Here is a 21,694-nt window from a genome sequence, read left to right on the forward strand (position 1 = left end):
CAAAATGACATCATGCATCGCATGGCTCTTATAATCATCCATGGAGTACCTTTTCACGGTATTTCAGCTCGTAGTCCAGAATTATACCATTAGGTTTTTCAGGAGCAAGCCATGAGAGAGTCATACTGTCTGAAGTGGCACTCAACAAATGCACCATAAGAACAGGAGAAGGAGCTGCAAAGAAAACATAAACATTAAATATTCCCAACCTTTTGTTTCTGAATTCATATCACCAAGCATAAGGAAGATTACTGTTCAGAAATGAAGATTTTTTACCCCAGTGTTTCTGGACTGGCTTTTTTGAATCTATCTATCCAAAACAAATTCCACTGTACTGTTCTCTCTCTTTCTCCCCACAACATTCTTTCTTCCTCTGTTTCAATTATGAGGTAAATTTTCCATTATGGACACTGCTTCAATCAAAGAAAAACATTCACAACTCCAATAATTTTAAATTAGAAAAAAATCCTAACTGATCAGCTCACTCTATGAACTATGGTTTTACATATGAAAATCATTCGACTTCTCTGCCAGAGGAATTAGTCTTTTACTGAATATATTTTTTATGAATCTAAAATCTCAAATAAGTCTCGTAAACACTACTTTTTATCATTTCTGGCACTTAAAAAGTGCAGATCTTGTTCATTGTTTAAGACCACAATTCTATGAAGAATTACATTTGTTCAATCATAAGGAGCCATTCATTTAAAAGTATGTCCAAAGTAACTGCATATTTTCATGAGTGCATGATGAAAGTGATGTAGTCTGTTGTGAGGTATATGCTATGGTTATTCCACGCATCTCATTACACTCAAGGCAGATTCTATATATAAATATGCATTTTGTTCACAACCAAAAATACATTTATCTAATTATATTCTCAGCACCATAAAAATGAAGGAATTAATCTTTTTTTAAAATTTGCAACAGAAGCATTTAAAATACTGTCAATTTACTTTTCACTTTTAAATAGTGAGTTGACTTGCTTTTAACTTATTGATCTGATACTGTAATCCACTTTAAGTGATATAACCTCATGTTTTTATACGGGGTTTCGTGGATCTATGAGCACACAGAGTAAATTCCATCATCCTATTTAAAGCTCGGCTATTTTAAAAGTTTTAACTCTAGAAAAAAGACTTGAGAGATTTCCTCCATCTACAGCTCCTGCTGTCCAATTCCTCTAATCCAGTCACACAACAATGGAAGCTAATACCATCAATTAAACACCCATCAAAGGACAAATTACATACACACTGCCAAGAGCTGAGATTCCCCTAAAGGCCTAGCCCAGAACACAGTCATCTCCCAGGACATAATTACAGCCATGGCATCTAGTACCTGGACTGCCAGTATGAAATCCTGAAAGACAAAACCTGACGGCATCCCACCAGCTGCTTCAGGCAACGACTTAGCTAGTCGCTAGTCCCCTAACATCGCTTAATTGTGCCTGACTTATAATATTAAAAAGTGCCAAATGAATGAATATTCAGGCACTAATCACTGGACAATAAGCTACGATACAAAAGGGGGGCTTAACGGGAAAGTCAGAGAAATCCTAACCCTGAGGATGGCCACCCTCAAATAAATCCCCTTTTCTTAAGGGTGCAGAACTTTCAATAATTGGAGTCAGAGTTTAAGAATCTCTGGCATTGTTGCTCTTGCAATATATATCCTTTGTGCAGTGCCAGACTCAACAAATATAGCATAACACAATATACACAATATGTGTGTATGTATATGTTTGTGTGTGTGAAAAAACTTTAAACTAAAACTTTACGGATATTATAAACATCAATTTATTCACTATTAGTATGCCAGACAAGTATCAATACTTTTTTCCCCTGAATCTGCATGTTTGTTTTGGAGAATATTCTAGTATATTTTCTTTTTTGTGATAACAATTTTATTTCTGATCATATTGCAACAAATGATCCATAGTAATGGCACCCGTAAGAATCAAGTTTAACTCCCCTTTCCTGTAACAGCTTCAGAGAATATAAAAGTGTGTTTCTAAAGTGGAGTGACAGGAGAATTTTGGTTAGAGCAGTGGCAGGGTAAAAATCACTTTCAAATGTTAATGCTTGTAATGTTTTTGATATTAATCACTTATGGTCTAATATTAAAAGCGGTGCAGACAAGATCATTTCAGATATCCCTAGGTGCAACACCTTGACTTACACTATGCAAGAAATCATTCATGTTTTCAGCATGGACTGCTTCTGAGTGAGACAAACACTGTCATATTCTTTTAAAATTAAAAAAAATGGTTAAGACATTTCAGTGGGTTAGTAGTGGCTTAGCATTTAACACGGTCTTTCCAGTGCTATGCTCAAAAGATTTACTGAGCTGACTGGCTGGCTGGCTGGAAGTGATTTCCAACTCATGCATATTAAGTTTAACACCAGCTATTAAGTCTTACAGTTTGACTTTAGCCAGCATCAATTTGTTTCAAGCAACCTGTACAGATAAAACACATTGGTTCAAAAAAGATCAGTTTGTGAAAGAAAATCAGATATTTTTTGCTACCTGATTGGTAGGATGACAAAGTATATTATCACCTGCCTACTGGAGACTATGGCAGTGCTCACTGGGATGCATAGTGAGAAAGAAGGATCAAGAACTTCTGATCACGTTGATTTCTCACAGAACAAATTTAACTTTTTATATTTTGTGAGAACTCAACATCATCAAAATTCCATGATCCTTCTCTCCCACTATTTATTTTGGCAGAATATATCTCTGCTACCTCTCTCTTGATAAACATCTCTTATCTCATGGTTAACTGTGATGAAACTGACCTTAATTAAGTAAATTGCTTTTTCTCAATGAGTCAGTGACCATGCATGTCAGGCAGTGATTTTAACTCGCTCTTTTACAGTTCCTAATAACATTCCCATCCAGCACAATCTCCTCTGGTTAATCTTTCTAATCATTCTATTGTTTCCCTACTGGGGCTCCTCAGTGACACTAAGTCCAGACAGCTGTGTGAAGCCCTGCCCTAATGATTGTTCCCTTGTCAACAAGGTACGGCAAAACATTAGTACACGCTGCAGTTTGGCTCTTGAATCACGATTCTTTCATTAAGAAGCTATAAATTCTACCACTTTCTCATATCCAAACAGCGAATGGTTATGTGGGAGCATGACAAAATCCTTTCTAAGTTTAGCCCTAATCTTTGGATCTTTTCCAAGCCCATTCTCTTTCATCACTGTGGACTCTCCTTTCAAACTCTTATCACTCCTACCTTCTCATGCCAGGGTGACATTTCTTATTGGCAGAATTTCTTTTCTCAGCTGGAATGTTTTGTTGGCCATTTTCACAACATTTTTTTAATAAAGCATTTCCTTTCCTTCTCTCCCAATGGCTTTCACATCAACACGGAATGTAGTCTGACACTCTTCTCTTCTGAACCTCTTTCTACATCTGCAGACAGGTATTGTGGGTGTTTGCTCGAAAGCATATGAATCACGAACATTACACCTTCCAACTACTGCTGTGTGCCCATCAACAATTAGTTCAGTGTATAATGGACTGTACCTTGAACCTTGCTACAGGGCACAATGGCATATTTCTATCGATTAATGCTTTAATATTAGGAGAAATGAAGTCCAGGAATGTTTGTATTTTATATATACATAACCTTAAATGTTAAATGTGAAATGTCTGTCTACTTACCAGCCTGATTTGTAGTAATGTTAACAGCTGTAAAGTGGGGAGGATAAGGACTCTTGCTGGAAACACCATTTACTGCTTGGATTTCAAACGTATAACGTGTGTGAGCCAAAAGATTGCTGATAAACACCCGCCTTTCTGTAAGGCCCAACTGCCGTGGAACAAACTCGACATTGTCGTCACATCTGGAGCAGAGTTTGCCCTCGACACTGCATTTCTTGCAGATGATGTTATAGAGCTGGTCATCCCGGCCACCGGTATCCCGTGGCTCACTCCACTCCAAGCTCAGAGAGGTCTCATTCACACTTGAAATAACGTTACGTACAGCTGAAGGCACACCTGAATGAAAATCAAATGGAAAAGAGAAATTTTAATGTAGATTGAACACCCAATATGTATATTATTAACTTGTAAATGCTGAATTGAGATATATAAAAACCTCTAGTGATGTCTGCCTAGTTTTCACATTTCTCCTGTGACTGCTTGAATATGGTTTCCACCACACCTACATATACAAGGTTGGTAGGTTAACTGGCGGTTGTAAATTTCCCCCAGTCAGTAGATGAGTGGCAGAGTCGGGAGGAAATTGATGAAAATATAGAGCCAATAAAATAGTATCAGTCTGGATTAGTTTATGTACAGTATGGATGGTGACTCAAGGCCAGTTTCCATGTTGTATGTCTCTGTAACTCCATTATTATCTCTTTGAGACACCTAGGCTATTGTACAGAGCATGTAGAAAAGCCAGAGCATTTCTCATCTTTTGAAAACAGTCCATGAAGGTCACTGGAAAACCAAATTTTATCTTTAAAAAGGACAAAGTTATAAAATGAAATTAAAGTTTTTTCAGAACAATGGCACCTAGGTTTGGATTCTGCTTTTACTGATAAGCAGCCATGAAACATCTGAGATTCTAATTTTCTAAAAGAAAAATACAGCAACTTCAGATGCACTTTTAACAGCCAGTCTGTTGCCTGCCCTGTGCTGATAAAAGAAACAGAAGGCATCGGAGATAGTGATGATGCTTTAAATATCAGGTGGAAGTTGTAAAGAGATTTTTTTTCTCACCTAATGCATTTGTGGGAAACTATTTGTAGAAAAAACCTTTGCTGGGAAAGATAACATGTAGTCTGAAGCAGAAAATAAATAAAACAATTGTCTTTCTATTTATTCAGCTCTTAAGGTCACTATCAAACAGTGATGGCACATGAGATGCTACAGAACAGAAAACTAAACTGTAATCCAACCATGGTTTTTTTTGGCTTTGTTTTCCTATCACCTTAGTTTATCCACTTTTATTTGATCTCAAGAATAATGAATACTTAAATGAGTAACACAGGTTAATATGACAAACGTTTATAGCTGTTTAGCACTTGTTCATCCAAGGATGAACTTCTGGGCATTTCCATTTAAGTTTATCAATACCTTAGACATTTTCAGAACTTTTTTTCAAACACCACTCCAACCTTTGATCATAATACACACCCTCGGTGAGAGCATCCAGGCTCAGAGTCTTATCTGCACTATTAACACATTCAGATCATTCATTTGGTACTTGTTGAAAAATGGATGCAATATTCAATCAGAGAAATAGCCAATGCACTGGTTAGTTACAATGTTGTTCTTCATTAATTGCATACTTTCACTGTTAAGAATCTTTCAGATAAATTTTAGTTATTTCAATACCACTTATTCTGCGTGTTAACTATTTTTCGATTCTCCACACAATACTTTGACTTTGCATAGATTTTACTTTATATGTATCATGATCGCTCGTTAATCCATCAATACACACAATAATCTGACGGAGTATAATTTCTAAATCACCATTTTCAATTACACAGTTGATCTTTGACAGCATGTACTTCAACTTTTATTTTAGATTACTGAATCTAGGTCTATATAAATGAGAAACACTAGTGAAAATTTGTCCAACAGTTTCCTGAACAGTACTACACTGATTTGAAGATCTGAACACTCAGAAATATTATATCTCATTATCTGATGATAGCAGTCACAGCTGACTTTGGTACCATCACTGGCAACCTTGCAATGTCTCCCCTGACCAGAAACTGTGATATGACTCTGTACATTGGACGTTAGTCAACAATTTCTTACATTTCTCAAATGAAATTTAAACACTTATCTCAACCATGCATTGTTGCTATTGGGATCTGGTCTTTTATTCCATTCTAACCCATGAACCTTTTTAACAAATTCTCCAATTTCTGTCACAGCAGAAGAAGTGCATATAATTTAACACAGTAATGAACATCATTTGACATTAATTCAAAGATTGTTGGTAAGTTCTTCAAAAATATGTCCAGGAGTTAGTCATTCAGATCACACATCTTCTCCACCATTCAACAAGCTGATCGCTGATCTTTTTAACCTCAGTAGCACTTTCCTTCTAAACTCCATATCCCTCACTTCCCTTAATATCCAATTATCTATCAGTCTTTGTTTTAAACATACTCAGGGACTGAGCTTCCACAAACTGCTTTGGTAGAGAATTCTACAGATAATGTGGATCAAATTTCTTCTCATCTCAGTCCAACATGGTCAACGCCTTATCTCGAAACCATAGTCCTTTATGTTAGCAACACACATCAAAGTTGCTGGTGAACGCAGCAGGCCATGCAGCATCTCTAGGAAGAGGTACAGTCGACGTCTCAGCCCGAAACGTTGACTGTACCTCTTCCTAGAGATGCTGTGTGGCCTGCTGCGTTCACCAGCAACTTTGATGTGTGTTGCTTGAACTTCCAGCTACTGCAGAATTCCTCGTGTTTACGTCCTTTATGTTACATGTGCCAATGTCAAAACTTCTAACAATTTTGCATGTTTTAACAACATCACCTTTTATACTTTGAAACTCAAGAGTGCAGGACTAATCCGCTTAATCTTTCCTAATAGGACTATACCCCCATCACCAGAATCATTCTGTTAAACTTTCATTACAAACCCTCTCTTGCATGTACACTTAGTGGTCACTATATTAGGTACCTCCTGTACCTACTGAAGTGGCCACTGAGTGTGTGTTCATTGTCTTTTGTTGCTGTAGCTTACTCAATTCAGGGTTTGACATGTTGTGTTTTCAGAGACGCTCTTGTGTCGTAACACATGGTTAGCTGAGTTATTGTCATCTTCCTGTCAGCTTGAATCAATCTGGCTGTTCTCCTCTGACCTCTCTCATTAACCTACAGAACTGATGCTCACTGGATTTTTTTTTGTTTTTCACACCATTCTCTGTAAAGTCCGGAGACTTGTGTGTGAAAATCCCAGGAGATCAGCAGTTTCTGAGATACTCAAACCATCCCATCTAGCACCAACAATCATTCCACAGTAAAGTCACTTTGATAACATTTCTTCCCCATTCTGATGTTTGGTCTGAACAACAACTGAACCTCTTGACCATGTGTGCATGCTTTTATGCATTGAGTTGGTGCCACACGATTGGCTGATTAGATATTTTCATTAATGAGTTGGTGTACCTCATAAAGTAGCCACTGAGTCGATATGCTTCCTTAGGTAGGTAGGACCAGACTAGTATGTAATATTCTATTTTTACTCTCATTGATACTTGCTGGGACTTTATTAAAACTCTTGTATTCAAAACCTCTTGTAATAAAGACCAACATAGTGCTTGCCTTCTGAATTACTGGTTGCAACTATCAATGGAAAAGATTCATCTTCAATCACTGGCAGTAAACAGACTATATGGTAATAATTTTGAAGTCAATGGGACCAAATATTAAATATGGAGTGCATTAGATAATGTGGTGATATGGTTACGTTATCAATGAAGAGCCAAAGATGTGGGCATTGAAGTCTCAGCATGTTCGCTGGGAATTTAAATTGAATTAATTATTTAATATACAATTTCAAATTAAAAACTGCTCCATTGGATTGTCACCAAAATTCATCTGCTTCACTGGTGTTATTCAGAGAAGGTATCTGCTATTTTTAGTTTGTTCAGCCTATTTAAAATTTTAAAGTTCAAACTCAATTTATTATCAAAGTACAAAAACAACCCTGAGATTCACTTTTTTGTGGGCATTCACAGTAGAAACAAAGAAACACTATGGAATCAATGAAAAACTGCACGCACCAAGATGGGCAAACAACCCATGTGCAAATGACAATAAACAGTGCAAATACAAAACTTATAAGCAACAAACATTGAGAACATGAGATGAGGAGTCCTTGAAAGTGAGTCCATTGGTTGTAGGAACAGTTTAGTGTTGGGGAGAGTGAAGTTATCCCTCTGAGAGCCTAACATCAAATCTACCAATGTGGTTGATGATTAAATGTCTTCCCAATTTTACAGCAATTGATCCTAGTATTGCTAGTGACATCAAAATGCCATCAATGATTAAACAAAAAATAAATTTAGTTAGGATTATGTGGGCAAATTTCAAACAATCAATACCTGTAAGTTTAGCTCTGGACAAGAACGCTGACCATGAAGTTAATGGAATAGAGTTGAACCTGTACAAATTACTAATGCTGCTATATTGTGTTATCAGCAGAAGTAAATTTATAAGTACATATTTCGGTTTAACTTTTTTAAATCTCATGAGAGATTTTGGATTTTCTGAAAGTTTAATTTTTTGTACAGCTATTGCAACAAGATAAATGAATTAACAGCATTAAAAAAATCTAATGGCCATTATAGATGTAGAGTTGTAAAGTAACCAAGATTAACATTCAGAAGTGATAGGCAGAATAGAATAAAAGGTGAGACTTGATAATAAAAGGTAATGGCAGCCAGAGAAACGATTTTAGTTTGGACTTAATGTGCTTGGAGCTTAGAAACAGCAAAGGGTAGAAAATATGCTTGGTAGTTACCCAAAGGACTCTATAGACTTGTGTAATATAGGGCACGAATGATATAAACAGGAAATTAGAGGGAAATGTAACAGGAATAATGGAATAATCACGGTGGAATTTAATCCACTTATAGATTACATAAGCCAAATCAACAGTAGTATGGAAGATGAATTCCTGGAGTATATTCATGGAGATCCTTTCTTCATTCAGGAGGAATTAACAAGGGAAAAGTGTGTATTACATCTAATACTGGAGCATGAGAAGGATTAATTCATTAGTTGATAATTAAGGGACTTTTAGCAAAGAATGGTTACTGATAGAATTTTATGGGAAGGGTAAAAGTGAGTTAGTCCCATTGAAACTAGACCTTAAATATAAAAGAATATAAAATATAGGCCTGCGAAAAAATATTAAGATTATAACATTAGAGAGCAAAGGTTAACATTACATAATTTGCAGCAAATATGTCACTTTTTTATGACAGAAACCCCATCAAGAATACTGATCTAGCTGTGGCTAACAAGAAAAGTTACAGATAATGCTACATCAAAGGAAAAAGCTTTTAATCTTGCCAGTCCTAAAGTTTATGATGTTTTCTGAATTCAATAAATGAAGCCCCAAGACATTCATTAGGGAAAGTAGAATATAACAGGAAACAAAAACATACTGTAAAAGCTTCTGTAAATACATAGAGGAAAAGAACAAAGTTATGTGATGTCCCTACTGATGAAGGTGGGAGTATCAGAGAAATGAACAAATACTGTGCCTGTCTTCATAATAAATAGATAAAACCACCCAGAAATAATGAAGAACAAAAGGTCCAGAGTAAATAAGAAACTGAAAAATACGATAGTTAATAAAAATAGAAAAACAGTTGGAAGTTGGAAGTCAATGAATCTCAGGACTGGTAGGTGTATGAAGGGCGATGAAACTGGTGCCCTTCGATGGGAGAAGGCAGTTTAAATAGTTTAGCATAGACTAGATGGGCCGAAGGGCCTGTTTCAGTACTGTACTTTTCCATGTCTCTATGACCCGTCTCTTAGATTTTTGAAAGAGGTGCCTATGAAGATGCAGTTGTTGCCAGCTTGCAAAATTCTGTAGTCGAGTCTAGTTCTTGCAAACAGAAGGTAGCAATCAGTATTTACTCCAATGCAATAGCTCTCGACCAGATAAAGAATAGGTGCAGGGGGGTACACTTCAGGAAAGGAGACTGAAGACCCAGCAACATACTAAAATGGTGCTTTCAAAAATAAATCTGTTTTCAGCTGAACAACTGTGCATATGCACAAAAGCTCAAAACATGGACAAAGTACACTTGTCTGAACTTTGAAAAGTGCTCAGGTTTACAATTAGTGTTGAGGAATTGTACACATACACGGCCACTTAAGATTTACAGACTTGCAGTATGGCCATTAATGTGTCGAAGGTGCTTTTATTATTCTAGATAATTAAACAGCAAATATCCCAATGGCACTATAAAAATATCTGTCTCCAACATGTTCCCTCTACTACTATAAAAAACAGAAACTAATGGGTTTGGGATCACAGAGAAAACAGAAGAAAGATTATAAACGCCTTGGAAGTGATTTTAAAATGACTGTCTTTGTTCTTCTAAGTTATTGTCTGCTTTAAACACTTTCTCCAGACAGGCTGTGATTTAGGACTGCAAACTATTCAAAGCAAGAAAGATTACACCCATGTTAGGCAGCTAACACTCTGCAATTAGTGTACTTAGTGTACAAAAACTGGACATGTTTAATGTTAAAAAAAAAGGAACTTGTTTGTGGGTAGGTAGCATAATTTTATTCAGTTGTCCCATGTTAACTGGTTCTGTCCATTTAACTGGGTTTTGGGTTTGATGCTTAATATTCACTTCATAAAAAGATAGTTGTTAAAGATTGTTAAGTCACAGAAAAACAGTGGCAGAGTAAAGCTGCTTTTCGTCATTGTTACCTTCAGTATTTGGACCAAGTCTGGTAAACCTAGACAACTTTTGCCTGCTTTTAAATGACTTGGCAGTTCACTGATCGATGATGGGAAGATCAAAGGATCTACTCTCATTTTCATATAACTAAAAAAGTAAACAAGGAAGTGACTGAAATTAAGTTAAAAATAATTAATACATTGAACAAAAATAAAATTGACCACTATATCAGAAAAGTCTTTGGTGTGAAATGCTAACTTTTGTTTTACATTCTCAGATGCTGTCTGACATGCTGAGCATTCTAATGTTTTCTAGCTTTGTTTCAGAATTCCTGCATCTGCAGTTATTTATTTCCATTCTATGATCACAATACGATCTGTGTAATTTAGCAATGGGGGGAAATGGGCAGCTTCACATCATTTAACTCTGATTGACTTCATTACCATAACAACACACATAAATGTTGCTGGTGAACGCAGCAGACCAGGCAGCATCTCTAGGGGGAGGTACAGTCGACGTTTCGGGCCGAGACCCTTCGTCAGGACTATCTGAAAGAAGAGCTAGTAAGAGATTTGAAAGTGGGAGGGGGAGGGGGAGATCCAAAATGATAGGAGAAGACAGGAGGGGGAGGGATGGAGCCAAGAGCTGGACAGGTGATTGGCAAAAGGGATACGAGAGCATCATGGGACAGGAGGCCTAGGGAGAAAGAAAAGGGGGAGGGGAGGAAATGCCCAGAGGATGGGCAAGGGGTATAGTGAGAGGGACAGAGGGAGAAAAAGGAGCGAGAGAAAAAGAATGTGTATATAAATAAATAACGGAAGGGGTATGAGGGAGAGGTGGGGCACTAGAAGAAGTTTGAGAAGTCAATGTTCATGCCATCAGGTCAGAGGCTACCCAGACAGAATATAAGTTGTTGTTCCTCCAACCTGAGTGTGGCTTCATCTTTACAGTAGAGGAGGCCGTGGATAGACATATCAGAATGGGAGTGAGACGTGGAATTAAAATGTGTGGCCACTGGGAGATCCTGCTTTCTCTGGCAGACAGAGCGTAGGTGTTCAGCGAAACAATCTCCCAGTCTGCGTTGGGTCTCAGCAATATATAGAAGGCTGCATCGGGAGCACCGGACGCAGTGTCACCTCACCTGGAAGGACTGTTTGGGGCCCTGAATGGTAGTGAGGGAGGAAGTGTAAGGGCAGGTGTAGCACTTGTTCCGCTTACAAGGATAAGTGCCAGGAGGGAGATCGGTGGGGAGGGATGGGGGGGGACCAATGGACAAGGGAGTCGCGTAGGGAGCGATCCCTGCGGAAAGCAGTGGGGGGAGGGAAAGATGTGCTTAGTGGTGGGATCCTATTGGAAGTGGTGGAAGTTACGGATAATTATATGTTGGACCCAGAGGCTGGTGGGGTGATAGGTAAGGACTAGGGGAACCCTATTCCTAGTGGAGTGGCGGGTGGATGGAGTGAGAGCAGATGTGCGTGAAATGGGGGAGATGCGTTTGAGAGCAGAGTTGATGGTAGAGGAAGGGAAGCCCCTTTCTTTAAAAAAGGACATCTCCCTCGTCCTGGAATGAAAAGCCTCATCCTGAGAGCAGATGCGGCGGAGACAAAGGAATTGCGAGAAGGGGATGGCATTTTTGCAAGAGACAGGGTGAGAAGAGGAATAGTCCAGATAGCTGTGACAGTCAGTAGGCTTATCGTAGACACCAGTAGATAAGCTGTCTCCAGAGAGACAGAAAGATCTAGAAAGGGGAGGGAGGTATCGGAAATGGACCAGGTAAACTTGAGGGCAAGGTGAAAATTGGAGGCATAGTTAATGAAGTCAACGAGCTCAGCATACGTGCAGGAAGCAGCGCCAGCGCAGTCGTCAATGTAGTGAAGGAAAAGTGGGGGACAGATACCAGAATAGGCACGGAACATAGATTGTTCCACAAACCCAACAAAAACATAGCTGGGACCCATACGGGTGCCCATGGCTACACCTTTAGTTTGGAGAAAGTGGGAGGAGCCAAAGGAGAGATTATTAAGAGTAAGGACTAATTCCGCTAGATAGAGCAGAGTGGTGGTAGAGGGGAACTGGTTAGGGCTGGAATCCAAAAAGAAGCGGAGAGCTTTGAGACCTTCCTGATGGGGGATGGAAGTATAGAGGGACTGGACATCCATGGTGAAAATAAAGCCAGTGGGGGCCAGGGAACTTAAAATCATCAAAAAGCCATGATCCTCTCATATCCCTTTTGCCAATCAACTGTCCAGCTCTTGGTTCCATCCCTCCCCCTCCTGTCTTCTCCTATCATTTCGGGTCTCCCCCTCCCCCTCCCACTTTCAAATCTCTTACTGGCTCTTCCTTCAGTTAGTCCTGATGAAGGGTCTCGGCCCGAAATGTCGACTGTACCTCTTCCTAGAGATGCTGCTTGGCCTGCTGCGTTCACCAGCAACTTTTATGTGTGTTGCTTGAAATTCCAGCATCTGCAGATTTCCTCGTGTTTGCGTCATTATCATAACATTTATAATAGTGGTAACATGGATTTATATGCTATAATCAAAGCAAAAACAAACTCCATGAGAATAACAGAAGTTACCATTAACTGAATACCTTTTCTAGTTATCATTAATGGTGGCTAAAGTTGGAAATTGATAAGTTGCTCTGTCAGATTTTTTATATCATAGCTAGAATTCTAACTGTAGAGAAAACAAAAAGGTCCACGGTATTCTGGGATATTCGGACACATTGATGGATAGCAAATCCAGGCACTGAAACTAGGCAGACAAAATCTTTTGTACAAAAACAATAAAGCTTGGTAGACATGGTACGGTGTGTTAAAGAGGTGCTATATTATATTTTAACAAGTAAGAACCAGTGACTAACTTGTGCAACCCATCTCTGGCTGATCAACGTCAGCTCGATAGAATCCAGTTTTGCAGGGACAGATGGTGGCTCCTTCTGAGCTGATCCGGCTGTTCGATGGGCAAAGAGAGCATGGCTCATCCCCCTGCCGGGATTTGAATGTTCCTTGGTGACAAGCTAGAAACCAAGAACAAACAGTAATAAGGAACACAGCATTTTTAACACTGTTAAATATTGCAAGCAAGTCAATTATAACAAAGAATAAATGATTTGGAGAAGAGCTTTTCCTTCAGAGAAAAAAAACACATTTGGAAAGATCTATACACAATACAGGTATTGGAAGGAAGTGCCTCCAACAGAGATAGCCCCCCCCCCCCACAAAAAAAAATGTCCGATCGCCAGGCAACAGCAATGGTAGATGTGGTTGTCTGTCCAATCAAACAATGCAAGAAAGACATGTTCAGAAATTATTTCAGGTATGTGACACTAAAGATGCTATGCACTGTGGTTACATGTTCTGAAATTTGTTTTCATTGACTTCAACGAAGTGAAGGGAGAAGTATGGAAGCCATTTAAAAGTTTGATATAGTACATAAAAAATAGAAAACCTACAGCACAATACAGGCCCTTCGGCCCACAAAACTGTGCTGAACGTGTACTTACTTTAGATATTACCTAGGGTTACCAATAGCCCTCAATTTTTCTAAGCTTCATATACCTATCCAAGAGACTCTTAACAGACCCTAATGTATCTGCCTCCACCACCATCACCGGCAGCCAAATCCACACACTCACCACAATCTGCATACAAAAACTTAACCCTGACATTTCCTCCATACCTACTTCAAAGCACCTTAAAACTGTGCCCTCTCGTGTTAGCCATTTCAGCCCTGGGAAAAAGCCTCTGATTATCCACAAGATCAATGCCTCTCATTATCTTGTTCACCACTATCAGGTCACCTCTCATCTTCCGTCGCTCCAAGGAGAAAAGGCCGAGTTCAAGCAACCTATTTTCATAAGGCATGCTCCCCAATCCAGGCAACATCCTTGTCAATCTCGTCTGCACCCTGTTTATGGTTTTCACATCCTTCCTGTAGTGAGGCGACCAAAACTGAGCACAGTACTCCAAGTGGGGTCTGACCAGGGTCCTATATAGCTGTAACATTACCTCTCGGCTCTTGAACTCAATCCCATGGTTGATGACGGCCAATGCACTGTATGCCTTCTTAACTATACAGTCAACCTGTGCAGCAGCTTTGAGTGTCCTAGAGACTCAGACCCCAAAATCCCTCTGATCCTCCACACTGCCAACAGTCTTACCATCAAAACTATATTCTGCCATCATATTTGACATAACAAAATGAATCACCTCACACTTATCTGGGTTGAAAGCCACCTGCCACTTCTCAGCCCAGTTTTGCATCCTATCGATGTCCCACTGTAACCTCTGACAAGCCTCCACACTATCCACAACACCCCCAACCTTTGTGTCATCAGCAAATTTACTAACCCATCCCTCCACTTTCTCATCCAGGTCATTTATAAAAAATCACAAAGAGAAGGGCCCCCAGAACAGATCCCTGATATCTGTCCTTTTTTAAAAATTGCCAAAAGCATTGAAACCTGATAGTATGAAATCCACAGATGTAATTATTCCAGAGAGGCTGACTGACATAACATTATCATGTTGGTTAAAAGGTACTTGTGTTACCAACTACTAGTCTCATATATCAGCTGTGAGTAGAGTTCTCTCTTTAACTGGAAATACAGCAACTTCAATGCAGTCAATTCATAGCGTTGGTTAAGCAAGATAATACAATGCTATTCATGTGAAGCCAAATGTAGGACAGCATTCTTCATATGGTAACTTTTGGATATTCATATTTAACTGCACATCTTGCCCTTGTGATATCATTTATTCATAGACAATGGTGAAAGCCATTCATATCACAGTGATTCTAAGAGCAAATTATGGCTCATACACTTTGACATGAAATTTTAAAAATCTGTTCACTTTATTTTTCCAACATTTATTCATCATTTTCTTCATAAAACAAAATTCAACTTGGAAGGATTCTGTTCTTCGCAATGTTTTTAAAACTACTTCAAGCCATGCAAAGTAATGGAGACAGAACTTTTTTCAACTCTAAGAATAAAGAGATACACAAGGGACAACAAACAGGGACACGTACTGCTTACCTGTGCTTTGTAAGGCTGCTTTTGATCATACTGACTTTCAACATTTGGGCCAACTTTGATTTTATTTTTCTAAGTTTCTCTGTAGAAAGAATAAGACTCATGCTAAACTGCACTGTCTTCCTTTCAGGGCACACCTACATGTCCCTCCAAAAACTAGAAAGCTGCTTGCACCTCCTGCAAGGGGTGGAAAACACAACTCTGTCAAAGATCCCCTGCATGCAATGCAGTTTCTGCCAGTTTTGACAAGGTCGTTTTTTGGCAATGTATTGGTGACAAAGCACTTTGCTGGCTGCTGGCACATATTGAAAAATCATAGCAGCACTGCTTCAATTTTTCAATACTCTCTGGCAGCAGACATAGTCTCCTCTTGCCAGGGTTTCCTAAGAAATTATTACTTCTGTTTCATATTTCATAAGGTTAATCTCAGGACACAAGTTGAACAACTTGACCAGAGGATCCACTGCCATTTTCAGAGGGGCACTTTAATTTTATTGAAACTGAAGTATACTGGGAGCCTGTTAAAGTGCTATTCCTGACCCAATTCCAATTAATTTTCCATTACTGACTACAACTCAAGCCCTGTCTCAAATGCCAATATTTTTCCCCTGCTTCTAAATCCAAATATGCTTTGACTTTTGTTAAAACAGTTTCACGAATAGTTGAGGTTCCAGAATGATCAGAAATGAATGCAGCCTTACATTAAATCAAAACATAAATCTGAAGCAGAACTATTTTCCATTTAAAGCAAGTTGCTTTTAGCAAGAAGCATTATAGCTTCTCAATAATGGAGCCAATTTTCCATCATTTCAATACCACCTCAGAGCCATGCATATGACGAGAGGAAATTGTAAAATTATGCTTGTGTGCCCAGGACACCACAGCTACGTTTATGGAGAAGAAATCTGGGAATGTTCCAGAGACTGCACTGCTGCCAAACACATGCTACATTACTGGCTGTGAGCTCTACTTGCACAGACATACTACATTTCCTTGGCTGCTTCCTGCCACCTCCTGCACTCTGCTCACCTTATAAAAAGAGCATATACTGTAACTATTTGCTCCAGCCTACTGAAGTTGGATTAGAGCAACAAAAACAAATAGATTAAAGAAAGCCTCACTGATATTTTATCTATTTTTTTCCGTTTCTGCTCTGCAGTGTGCCAATCTTGCATTACTTTTCTCCAGCTTTATTGCTTGCAACTGCAATTCATCGAGCAAGTGTTGAAGATAGCTGAGTGAGCACTGTATTGTTTAAATGAAGAAAACAAACTCAGCAAATGCAACAGTTAGCAAACCGGCCGAGGGAGCAATTTCTGCTCTTCCCAAAGGAGACTAGCCTTATTACAGTGCCTATAAAAAGTATTCACCCCCACGTTGAAGTTTTCATGTTTTATTGTTTTACAACATTGAATCACAGCGGATTTAATATGGCGTTTTTGACACGGATCAACAGAAAAAACTCCTTTGTGTCAAACTGAAAACAAATGTCTACAAATTGGCCTAAATTTGTTACAACTTTTAAACAAAAAATAATTGATTACATAACAATTCATCCCCTTGAAGTTAGTATCTGGCAGCAATTACAGCCTTGAGTCTGTGTGAATTGGCTTGTATCAGCTTTGCACATCTGGACACTGCAATTTCCCCCCATTCTTCTTTACAAAACTGCTCAAGCTCTGTCAGATTGCATGGGGATCATGAGTGAACAACCCTTTCAAGTCCAGCCACAAATTCTCAATTGGAATGAGGTTTGGACTCTGACTTGGCCACTCCAGGACATTAACTTCATTGTTTTTAAGCCGTTCCTGTGTAGCTTTGGCTTTATGCTCGGGGTCACTGTCTTGCTGTTAAACAAATCTTTTCCCAAGTCGCAGTTCTCTTGCAGACTATATCAAGTTTTCCTCCAGAATTTCCCTGGATTTTGCTGCATTCATTTTACCTTCTACCTGCACAAGCCTTCCAGGGCCCCCTGAAGTGAAGCATCCCCACAAAATGATTCAACCACCACCATGCTTCACAGTAGGGTTGGAGTATTTTTGATGATGTGCAGTGTTTGGCTTATGCCAAACACAGCATCCAGACTAACGGCCAAAAAGCTCAATTTTGGTTTCATCAGACCATAGAACCTTCTTCCAGATGACTTCAGAGTCTCTGCATGCCTTTAGGCAAACTCTAGCCGAGATGGCATTTGAGTTTTTTTTCAAACAGTGGCTTTCTCTTTGCCACTCTCGCATAAAGCTGCAACTAATGAATCACCCGGGCAACAATTGTTGTATGAGCAGTCTTTTCCATTTCAGAAACTGAAGTTTTTAATCCTTCAGATTTGCATAGGTCTCTTGGTGGCCTCCCTCACTGGTTCCCTTCTCGCACGGTCACTGACTTTTTGAAGATGGCCTGCTCTAGGCAGATTTACAGCTGTGCCACATTCTTTCCATTTCTTGATGATTGACTTAACTATACTCAAAGGGATATTCAGTGACTTGGAAATTTTCTTATATCTAACTTCTGACTTGTGCTTTTCAATAACCTTTTTGTAGAGTTACTTAAAAGTGTTCTTTTGTCTTCATAGTGCAGATTTTGCCAGGATACTGACTCACCAGCAGCTGGACCTTCCAGATACTGGTGTATTTTTACCACAATCAATTGAAACACCTTGACTGCACACAATATTCTCCATTTAACTAATTATGTGACTTCTAAAACTAATTGGCTGCACCAGTGATGATTTGGTGTGCATATTAAAGGGGGTGAGTACTTAATGCAATCAATTATTTTGTGTTTTACAATTTGTAATTAATTTAGATCACTTTGTAGAGATCAGTTTTCAATTTGACACGAGTATTTTTCTGTTGATCAGTGTCAAAAAAAAAGCCAAATTAATCCACTGTGATTCAATGTTGTAAAACAATAAAACATGAAAACTTCCAAGGGGGAGTGAATACTTTCTATTGGCACTGAAACATCTGATTCGGAGGGCCACCATTGTTGAGGCAACTCGAAGACAACTTATCCAATAACCTTTCCAGTGTATATTAAGTTTTATGCCACCAATTGGTATAGATGATATACTGAATTGGTCAATTTTATGGGTGCAGACTTCTCACGTGAATACTGAGCCTTTCTGTAAAGTACAATATCTTCACAATTTTCCACATTGCTCAGGCACAGTGACATTCCCAGAACCTACGGTGCACAGCAGCCCTAGGTATATAAATAGTACTCAACGTAATGTGAAATACCATCCTGTCTTTTACAACACTGGCCTTGAGTATTTAGATTGACACCACTCACGTTGTGCACTACTGCTCGCTCACTGTTAATCATGGGAAAGTTGGACACTGCATCAATTTGCTTAAAGTTTCCTGGCAAGAAATCAGTTTCATTGTGAAAATGTGCAGCATGCCTACAATATTTGTTTAAGGCTTGAGACCTGGGATCTGCTGGAATTTGGGTCTTGGGCGTCAACTATGAGTCAGAGCAAGCAACAAACTGCAAAAGCAGATCCTTATGCAGTAAGTGGTCTGGGAATCTGATTCTGATAGAAATCTACCATAGGTAAGTCCATCCATTCTAGTGTGCTTTTAGCATTAAGGTAAAGAAGAAAAGTCTGTCTGTTGTTCACGTATAGTCTGTCAGTCCCACTGATCAAACTACTGTAATCTCAAAAATCCTAGACAGATGTTGCCAATTGTTGATAGATGTGAAAAATTACTAAAATAGGCAATAGTTTATTCAAAGGTTTTTGTCAAGGCAGGTACTCCTGATGTTTAGAAGATGTTTGGTGCTACTTTCACAACTGATGCACTGAAGGAGATGCTGAGCACTAGAGGTAGCACTAGGATTAAATGACTTCAACAAGATTTAGGCTAGAAATTGAGACAATTCTTCCGCTTCCATTTTTTGTATTTTTTTCACTTCATATCTTTTTGGCTCTTTTGTTCTCAATTCTCTCCACAGTGCTGTGAAAAAGACTAGTAATTTAAAATAGTTTTACAGCATCATGAATGTGGTTGTTTTTGTGTGGTACAACACTTTATACATGCAGAGTTTTGTCCTGAATATTGACAATTCCTTTTTCCGTACAGAACAGTCAACCCGCTGAATTTTCCCAGCATTTTGTTGCTTTAAACTTTAGCTGTGGTCATATCTTCTATATTACACTTTTAGACTAGACTATCTGCTGGTCTAAACTCTGTTGGCAATTGATCAGCAGATGTAACCCTACAAAGCAAGGTGGAGCAACAGTGCATTGTAAGGTATCTTCAGCGAGACTGACTTTCCTGTGTCTCTGGAATTCAGTGATAATATTTTTATCATACATATTTTAGGTGGTGAAAGCTTTATGAGTGCTTTGCTATGTTATGAGACTGACTTAATCTATCATGACAGTAATAAAAATAGAAAATATCTACAAAGGGTATCTTAGCAACCAGGACCCAACAGGAAACTCATTCATTTCTAAACTGACCAATGTCAATCATCACCGATCTAGTAGAGCAAGCTGCTTCCAAGAGTTCTCAATCACACAATAGGGAAATCTTTAACGAATACTTAACGAAAATCTTCAGCTTTACATGGCCAAAAGACTGCCCGTTTTCACTTACCTACAGAAATTACTATATCTATGTCTATACAATAAACTTTTATGAGGCTTTTAAAATAATGAAGCAAAGCAAATTTGAAGAAGGCATATTTCCACTTTCTATATTGAATCTTGGCCCAGAGGAAGCGGAGATTAATAAAATGAATTGCTGAGAACTTCCAGATAATGCTTCAGAGGAACAACATTCTTCTGTAGCAAGAAATTATATTTCCACCATTCTGTTTAATGCAAGAAAATGACAGCCTTTAGAACATTTGCAAGACAATCAATCTGATGTTTTCATAATTGTATGTCATCATTGGTGGGCATTTATAAATGTAAACTACTTTGCTGGAGTAAAATTGCTTCCTTTAACAAAGGGAGACATTAGATCAATTTATCATAGATTTATTGCACAATTCATGGATGAAATAAAAAATAGAAATTGCTGAAAATATTCAGCAGTTTATGCAGCATCTGCTGAAAGTGAAACAGGTAATATTTCAGGTCCTGAATCATTTATCAGCACAGGTGAAGTCTCTCCAAAGGAATATCACCCATAATTTTGAAGAGAAAGTTCAACTGAAAGACCCATATCTTTGTGGGTATACTAATATGTGAGATGATATGTGATAAGTGTTTAAGATAAGAAAAGAAATTGACAAAGTGGATAAGAACCTATTATTTCTTTCAGTTTACAGTCAATGATAATTATTAAAAATATCACTGAGAGTGAGGAAGAAGATCAGAAGAATATAAATCTTACTTAATATAGAAAGTGATGGGAGCAAATGAGGCATGATAGGAATGATGCACAAGTATCTGCCAATAACAGCTTGTACAGCCTGGAATCAGAGATGAAAACAAAACATACACAGCATGATCTGTATGTTCCTACCTGTCACATTGAAATCAATTATGAAATCACAGGTACACATCAATAGGAACGGTGCAGTTGCCAAAATGCTGACTTTAAACCACAATGTAAGGACGTAATTTAATGACATTCCCAACATGTGGAGAGCAAGTAAAAGTTTTGACATCAGCAAACAGTCAAAAACATGTTGACTGCCCTTTGAGCATGAGCATCACTTTGAGGGATTGGATGGCAGTGCAGGTGATGTGAGGATGGAATTAGTTCAATACAAAGGCTTGCATGCTCTTCAAAGGATTGCACTTGCTAAATAAATAGAGCTGTTTTCTAACCCAGAGCATGCGACTCCTTGTGTCCTGTGAAATTATGGACCTGGTGATCTTTCAGGCACAACTTGACTCCTGAGACAGAGTTGTATCATTCAGTAGCCTCAACAAACCTCAGAGAATGGATAATCTGGTAAACTGAGTAGCCAGCCTTTCTGTAAATTGGGCTGCATATTAACACTGGTAAAGTGTAGATATAGACATTTTCATAGGTCAGTATCATTTGTCTATTTTATCCAGAAACTAACCTGAGAAGAATTTTAGTACAAATTGACAACAGTTATACTGTATTTTTAAAAAGTTTAATTAAGGCCTCTTCATCCTCTATGGAATCTGGCAGAAATTCTCAAGAACAAAGTAGCCACAGCAGTATGTCCACTCCACAGAATGTTATCAACCTTCTCATGGGGCTTTGCAGTACATTTATTTCAGGCATCCAGACA

General features: G+C 38.5%; 1 protein-coding gene across 5 annotated transcripts in view; it reads right to left on the minus strand.

The window, feature by feature from the left end:
• The window catches only part of LOC140196317 (ephrin type-B receptor 3-like), a 91,845-nt gene that overhangs the window by 15,055 nt on the left and 55,096 nt on the right, over positions 1-21,694 (minus strand). For all 5 annotated transcript variants that reach the window (XM_072255310.1, XM_072255307.1, XM_072255311.1 and 2 more), the window contains exons 4-6: positions 13,292-13,447; positions 3,679-4,014; positions 50-174 (exon numbers count right to left, since the gene is read on the minus strand). In XM_072255310.1, coding sequence (XP_072111411.1) covers positions 50-174; positions 3,679-4,014; positions 13,292-13,447 — 617 coding nt within the window. The remainder of the gene's footprint in view (positions 1-49; positions 175-3,678; positions 4,015-13,291; positions 13,448-21,694) is intronic.

Source organism: Mobula birostris, chromosome 4, assembly GCF_030028105.1.
Source record: "Mobula birostris isolate sMobBir1 chromosome 4, sMobBir1.hap1, whole genome shotgun sequence".
Lineage (NCBI taxonomy): Eukaryota > Metazoa > Chordata > Chondrichthyes > Myliobatiformes > Myliobatidae > Mobula > Mobula birostris.